The sequence below is a fragment of the Teleopsis dalmanni genome, chromosome 2 (assembly GCF_002237135.1).
Source record: "Teleopsis dalmanni isolate 2A chromosome 2, ASM223713v2, whole genome shotgun sequence".
Taxonomy (NCBI): domain Eukaryota; kingdom Metazoa; phylum Arthropoda; class Insecta; order Diptera; family Diopsidae; genus Teleopsis; species Teleopsis dalmanni.
The window spans coordinates 234,110,552-234,119,013 of NC_051847.1; the positions used below are offsets into that span (position 1 = coordinate 234,110,552).

Genomic DNA, 8,462 nt, shown 5'->3' on the forward strand with positions numbered 1-8,462 from the left:
ATCATATATGTATTAACTTTTTATTGTTCACAAATGCAAATATTTCCGATATTAGACATAGATGTCGCGACAATTCTATCCAGCTATAAAAGGTTATCAGTTTCGGAAAGACTGTTTTTTTAAGACAACGTATTTTACCTTGCAGAACATAAAGAAAATGAAATAAATATACATGAAAGAATAAAAACAGTTTATGCTATTGAAAGGCTCCTATCGGTAGACGCAATGTTAAATAATATTATGCATAAAACACATTTTGTATTATACATTTACTTATTTCAGTGAAGCAAATTATGTAGAAAACATTTAGCATAGATCAGCTAATTTAAGGTAGAAAATTTTAAAACAGCTGTGTGCAATTTTTAATTGGCATTGCTGTGCAGTTTTGTCTAAAAATTAAAATTTTTCCTTTTTCATATTAATACAATATATATATAGTATTAGTATTGAAGCTGTACTTAGCAATAGGTTAATTTTTATGTACAATGAGTTTTTATGATATTAATATGATATTATGATATTAATAAATATCGAGAGCATTCTTAATACATACAATTCTTTCTTTATTTTAGTTTTGGATATACTAAAGATGAATTCTTTGCTTAGTTTTTGCTCTAAATAGTCTATATTTTATAATAATAACTTTAATATTTATATATAGCCCGTGTGCAAGTTCGAGTAAATTGAGGTAAAGTAAATTGAAATTTCTTAGAGATTTTTTGCACTGCACTTATGTAAATATTTATTTATTGCACTTATTTATTATTATTATTTGGTTGAAGGTTTTCAAATTTATTTATTAAACATCTTATAAAATTTTCATAATGGTAACACCTAATATACCTAATTTTTATCTAATTTACCTTACTCGAAATTCTGGTATATACCAACATTCGCTCCCATACCAACATAATTTACTATTTCCCTCAATTTATTATCCATTTACTTGAAATTGCACACTGCCATAAAAAATAATTCTTTTGGAGAAAAACTGTGATTTGATGAAATTTTTTGTTTATTTCATAGCGCAAAAAGTAAACAAATAATATTTTTTATCATATTTTAATAATTTTTTTATAATATGTATTTTTACAATATATTATAAATGAGACGACATTAAAATATATATAAAAAATTTATTTTTATTATACATATATATAAAAACCTGCTAAGAAAAAATCCCGTAATTTTGCCAATTAATTGCAATAATATGGCATCTCTTAATTTAATAAAATGTTTCATACCAACCAAGTCTTCTGGTATATAGAAATGACATTTGTAGTCAAACACTTTGTGTTTTTGCAGAACCTGGAGTTTTCGTTGTACTTGCGTGTGAATTGAAGAAAAAAAAAACAAAAAACAAAGGCAGACGATGAAGAATACAAAATTAATATATAATTATAGAAATATGTAATTCATATGAATTAATATAAGTTTAATTTTAGTAAAAATATAAAAATAACAAAGAATTTCAAGTATATATGACCGCGTGTTAGATTTTACCAACGCCCTTAGTGTATTTGCTAATAATAAATTGCATTTAATTCGTATAATCGTAATAAATCGTACAAAAAGTATATTTCGCGTGGTAAAGTACGGTTTAATTTATATAAAAATATCTAATAGTTAAGTTTTTTGCTCAAAGAGCATTCAACTTGGCCTTTTTTGTCCGCTTGCAACGGACTTGGCCAAACTGGAAGAGTATTGCACTTGTCGCAGAAATGCGGGAATTTAAGGTTGTCGTCTTAGGCTCTGGTGGTGTGGGTAAATCTGCTCTTACCGTGCAATTTGTTTCAGGATGCTTTATTGAGAAATATGATCCCACAATTGAAGATTTTTACCGAAAGGAGATTGAGGTATGTATATATAGTCACAAATGAATCAATCAATAGTATATATATTTATACATAAAAGTATATATTTATATGCTTTTCGAACACATATTAAATATATACATTTTCTAAGATATCTGATTGTTTCGATATATAAAATTATAATCACATAATTATTATTTTAGAAACATTCTGTGATTTTTTTTTGTTATATTATTCATGCATTTAAGTGTGTATTTGTTCAGGCATATAAAGTTATATATTTGGTGTTATAAAAAACAACAACAAAAACTATAAAAAAGATAAAAGTATGAATGAGACTTGAAAAGACGAATGCGTTTGTATTATTCTAAAAAATGTTAAAAATAATTATATTTTATTGTTTTAAAATAATTTTAAATACCAACTGTTTTATATTTATTAAAATGTTCAAGTAAAACATTTAACAAACTATATGCCCACCTGTATTTAATTGAATCATTTAGTTTGATTCACCAATACTTATGTATACGTGTATGTAGATAGATTTTATCATTTTATTATATTGTAATGTTTCTCTCAATAATACCATAATATTATTCAGAACTTTCATAGCAAAGTCACTAATAAAAGGAAAATGAAAGAAGGAATCTAAGAAAAAACTTTAATGCACTTTAAATTAAAAAAAAAAGAGTACGGCAATTAAGGATAATTTTATTAGTCATTGCAATTGCCTATACATAGTTCCTTTATATCAATGCCAGTGTGGAGTATATAATAATTTACTTTACTGTTATTAAGTTCCTTTAATAGAACTTTAATTAAAAATGATTGTGACTTTGAAAAAAATTTTAATAGTTGTCCATGTTATATGAACATAATAATCTTTAAGGTACTATGCTATACCTGGTGGTAACAGTTCGGTGGTGTGACCGGTCCTTGTCTATCCAAACCGTTGGCTCTGGAACAGAGATGCTAACACTAATATAATCTTTGTATCAAGACCAATTCGCTTTACTGCTCATAGTCATAGCTTTAGTCTACATATATACTTATGTAAGCTATTATATATATATGCGCGAAAACATATATATATAACATATTTATAATTAAATTTCTGATAGCGCATAATTCTTATGGAATAAAAGCTTTATTTTTTCTCCTTTCATAAATATGGGAGACCTATGTATGTTAAAACCGGAGGCTGTATGTAAAACAGATTAAATTAGTAATCTACTATTTGGTGTGATATTATCGTTTCTAGCAAAAGTATATAAAAAATGTTTAGATTAAAGATCTGATGATATAACTGTATGAAGCGTTTTAGCGTAACTACTAACTACTTATTTATGTTAGTTCTATTTTTTTTTAACATCTACAAAAATAAATTTAATAATACTTGTCACATACATTTTTTTTATAAATATTTTATAAGCTAAAGACACTTTTTAAGTTATAAACATTAAATAAATCAATAAATTTCTGAATAAAATATATATTTTATTATCAGGAATACTGTATATTTTTCAGGAATAGTATTGTCTTGGAGTATGTTATAAACAATATTTATTAAATTATTTTTCTTCCATTATATAGTTTGTGTTATTAAAAAAAGATGGGTAGAATATATTTTTCTTAATATATAAGGTAGGCAAAATAAAACTTTTTTAAGAGTATTTAGTTTTTATTCAAATTGAATTTTATTCAGCAAACAAGAAAAATTATTAATTTTAAATATGGCTGTTTTTGCAGCGAACTCCCTTTTTTGAGTTGGTCGAAAACAGATTCGCATCCTGCATGAATGTGTATTTGCATAAACTTCATCCATTACCGAAGAAGGGCTTTCTAGAGCTCATCAATATTCTGACATTTCTTTGTTTGATTTTTCTGTTTAAACAATGTATACCGAACAGATTTGTGCCCGATTTGGTGACCGTACGTAGTTAAAATGTGGTGGATTGGAACAATGAAAAACATCATTGAAATGTCCACTCACTGTATTATCGTCTATTTCTATCACAATTGATAAAAGAATTCCCCTATAAAAATGTTAATAATAAAATTGTTATGAGTTATGTGGTATTTGTTATCGGTCGTACTATAATGTATATTAAATGATTATCTAACACATGTTTTTCTTATTTCAAATTAAAGAAATAAATCTAAATGATATAATACATTGTGATATCAAACGACTGTTTTGAAAATTGGTTAAAAACTATAATCGAAACAGACGTAAATAAAAATTAAATACAGTTTATAAACGCAGATAAAATGCAGCTAATGTTTTCCTTAAAAAAATTTTTAAGATGTATAATGTACCTAAAATTTTAAGGTCCATTATTATAAGGTTTTATAAAATTTATAAAGTTTGATACAACTACATATAGTTAGTTGACTAGCAAGTAGTTTAATTTTAGTTACTTAAATAAGGCAAATAAAATGCAAAAAATGCCTTTTTATCTTAGTTAAACTTAAAGAAGACATTGCAATCGTCTATTGAGACTTGAAATGTTGAAAACGTCACTTCCTTGCTCTTTGAGCTCAATGAATGTGTTCATCTGATTGATTCCAAATTTCCTGCTTTAATCGTAAATATACTGAGATCAAGATGTATATCAGTATTTCTATTGCAGCTTCATTTTGAAAATCTTGAATCAAATGTAAGTTTTGTTTACTGACGCTTCCCTTAGTTGTGTTCTTAACGCCAGACCTTCTAGAATGTGATTATATAGAACGATCTTATTATATATAGATCATTTTGAGTTCCGCCTAATGAAACAATCCATTTTACTCAAATTAAGCAATAAATGTGCAATTGAATATTTAATAATTTGATACATATAAATGTATTAATTGAAGGTGTTTTCAAAGTGTAAAGTAATGAAAAGCACTTTTTGACTTCTTGATATTCTCTACTATATAGAAGACGAACTTGGACGACATATTTAAAGTTGAAAGTCATCAGATTAACTCTGACTTTCAGATTTTGTATATCTTACGTTAAGATAACTTAGCTTCCCCAATATTTGAGCTGACTATTACGAATAAAAAGTAACATTAGTATAAATATCTATCTGGCTATAAGAGATTCGACAGGCATGAAGCAGTTGACAAACGTGTGAAGAAGAATGCTCTAATTTTTTACAAATGAGAAGAACCTTTAGAGGTCAATTCTAAGATCTGTTTGGAGCAGGCCATTCGAGATTTCAAGTAGTATCTATAGTATATTAAGTAGTATCTATAGTTAGCTCTTTATTAGGGTATTTGCAGGGCTGTGTATACACACGACGTTTTCTGTACCTAAATTTTAAGTCAAAGTAATATATTGTGGGGTTGCTTCTTTAAACGTTAATTTTCCAAAAGCACTCCTGTCATAAGAAAAAGTATGAAATTTACCAATTATATATTAAACGATTTGCAGATAGTTTTAGATTGTTTGACTCCATATTTTTCGTGACATTTTAATACGTTTTACTATTTTTTTTCAGATGTTTTTTTTTTGTTCTATGGTATAGATCTTTCACCATCTCATGATTGGTTCAGCAGATGACATACGATAGTGGATTCTATTGTCGCAAATGCTAAAGATCTACGTGTTATTCTAATCTACTTTAAATATGTTATCAGTTTTTTTTTACTGGTTAAAAATGATGTGAAGAACATAATTTTTTTGCCATAAATCAAATTTAACTTGCTATTTATACTTAATAGTTATATGTATATATGTTTATAGCTTAAATAATTATGTAAATAAAAATCAAAGAAACATTGAATTATAATAGCCTTTAGCCATCTAAATTAGGGCAAATATAGGACTTGGGGATATACTAACCAAATGGTGTTGCTTTTGCTTTTTGTAGTGGAAACGACAACAAAAATCGAGAATGTATTAGATTAGATTGTTAATTTTTTATGATTTATTGTTTTTAAAATTTGTTGCACTAGGCACACTATTTTCAATTGAATTACATAAGCGACTGAAGCTTTATGCAGCACTGAGCTTTAAAACGGAGATGAAAGGCTGGGTTTGTTAATTACACTTTAATGCCACTGCCTAGGCTTATCTAGTTTTATATCGACGTTATTTAAATTTTTCAACTCAACACTTACAGTTTAGAAATCGGTTCTCAATCATGAAATCATTGGGAAAATGGGGGAAGGTCAACCCCCAGCTACTTCCATATTATTGAAGTCATTTTAATTTATATATATATCTGCTGATATATTTTATATTTATTATATTTAACATATATGATATAAAGAACTAGTCTTTTAAATAATTATTTTTAAAAATGTTAATAAAACGTTACTGAAGTGGTAAGCTAGTTTTGGTACTGGCTTTTACCCCAATAAAAATATTGTCTTTAAATAAATTCTTTAAGAAAATATAATATTTCACAACTCTAAGTATAGGAACTATATGAGTCAGTGTTTTCCCTTTCATCACTTGAAAAATAAAACATAGAGATAAAAATCAGCCTCGTTTTTCATTTATCTTCTGAGCAGATTATTACTGACTGTATTTGTAACAGCTGTCTAGGGTCCATAATTTAGAAGGTATTTATATAGAATTTAAACCACATTGTTCTGTATTTATGTATTTAAAGGTTTAGTAAAAAAATAGCGTCTGTTTACCAACAGCAAAGTCTAAGGAGTGACTCATTGTTAATTAATTATCAAGAGGGAAAGAGAAACTGTGCTTAATTTAGAAACAGATTAGAAACAGATTCTTATATAATGACTTCAAATTCAAAACAAAACATTGTAGTCTGTCTCTATAATAAATATTTTTGATCCAGAATAATAAATCGCAACTGTGTTTAGAATTCATTTATTATTTTATGTATTATTAGTTGTTCTCAATTGTTCTCAATTATTCTATTTTAAATTTTGTACCAATAATAATATTTTGTACATAATTATATATATATTATTGCTTTCAGGTTGATAATTCTCCTTGCGTTTTGGAAATTTTAGATACTGCTGGAACAGAGCAGTTTGCATCAATGAGAGATTTATATATAAAAAATGGACATGGATTTATTGTAATGTATTCATTGACAAACCATCAAACCTTTCAGGTAAAATTAATATTAAATGTTAATATTAAATATTATTATAAAGGTATTCGTTTTAAATATATTGTAATATTAGTAAAATTAGGTTTTGATACGTAGAAATTTTAGAAATGACGTTGTTATAACCGTCTTATATAGACTAAATATTAGAAACTGTATTTTCTTATGTATTTTAAATATTATTTCAATGTTAGAGATAGCTACTGTATAAACTGAAAGATATATAAAAATTAGATTAAATAATATGGGGATTTAGGATACCATAGCATCAGACATCTTGCCTGATGAATGAAGATAAGACTGTTTTGCTGCACAAAGTTCCAACTGTTACCAACTTATTACACAAAAAAATTCTGTTTTTTGTTATATAATCCGTAGCTTCATCCATACAATTCTACTTTAATAGCTGTAATATAAGAGCAGTTTGTCCGACTTCCCGAAAAAAATTCGTGAAGAGTTATATACTTATTGCAACTGTCTGTATAGACAAATATGCACGCTATTAATTACCAATACAATATATTAAATTAAAAATTGAAATTTCTTACGAAAGATCGAAGTTTCTTCATCTTTCTCAGGTTAGACTTTTTTATAATGCTCTAGAACGATCATTTTAAAAAGAGAAACTGAAAGAAGACAGCAATGGGTTGACTCTCATATATTCTATTTGGAGTTAGAATATACTCCAAATTAAAATAATATTAAAAGATTGGACGCTTCCAATCTTTTAATATTTGTTCGCTTTTTGTCTATGCCATACCAAAGACACTTTTTTATTCCGTAAGTGAAAAGCAAATATACATGAAATCGATCAATTTTATTACGTAGTTCTAGTTTAAAAGGCGATCGATTTGTTTGCCAGATTTGCTTCTCATAAAGTACCAAATCCCGTAAAAGTTCCCACATTCGATACATGAGGAAGAAGTTGTTTTTCTTAACAAGCGAGAGAATTTCTCGAACAGAATCACAACACCATGTAGTATCCATATAATCAAATCGTCAAATGATTATAGTTTTTGTACATTTAAATAGTACTTGTATTGTACTTGTTTTTATTCTAAATTTTTCGATCGATTTCATTTAATTTATAAAACATAAATCCAACAGTAATATCTGAATTGTAGCATTACGGGAACAATGAAGTTTATCAAACGAGGTCGAAAATGTGGGCCATCACAGAGGCTGACTTCTGTAGTGGTCACTGTTTTTTCTACCCTTGAAGTAAATGAGTAATCGTAGAGACCCTTGGCTAAGAAAAACTATACTGCAACATTATAAAAAAATATTATTAAGCTGTGAACTACACTTCATTCACCATATTTTGTAGATATAGCTTATATGCATTTTTTTAAATTTGATTATTTAGGTAAACAATTCTAAAATAGAGTTCTATCAAAGTTTATCATTAGACTTGTGCAATTCATAATTTACGCAAGTCAAAACGCTTAAGATCCCGTGTTAAGTAGTATGTTACTTCTACATTGTGACCGAAAAGTTTCCGGAAATTTTAAATAAAACGCAAAATTCTTAATCTTCATCAATATTTATTTTATCTCCTTCAAAATATGCT

The 8,462-nt window shown here is 26.8% G+C and overlaps 1 protein-coding gene across 1 annotated transcript in view; it reads left to right on the forward strand.

The window, feature by feature from the left end:
• The first annotated feature begins 1,525 nt into the window (after nt 1-1,525).
• LOC119684785 (ras-related protein Rap-2c-like) overlaps nt 1,526-8,462 on the forward strand; it is a 9,367-nt gene continuing 2,430 nt past the window's right edge. Inside the window, exons 1-2 of the mRNA XM_038098909.1 lie at nt 1,526-1,856; nt 6,758-6,895. Coding sequence (XP_037954837.1) covers nt 1,722-1,856; nt 6,758-6,895 — 273 coding nt within the window. The 5' untranslated portion in view covers nt 1,526-1,721. The remainder of the gene's footprint in view (nt 1,857-6,757; nt 6,896-8,462) is intronic.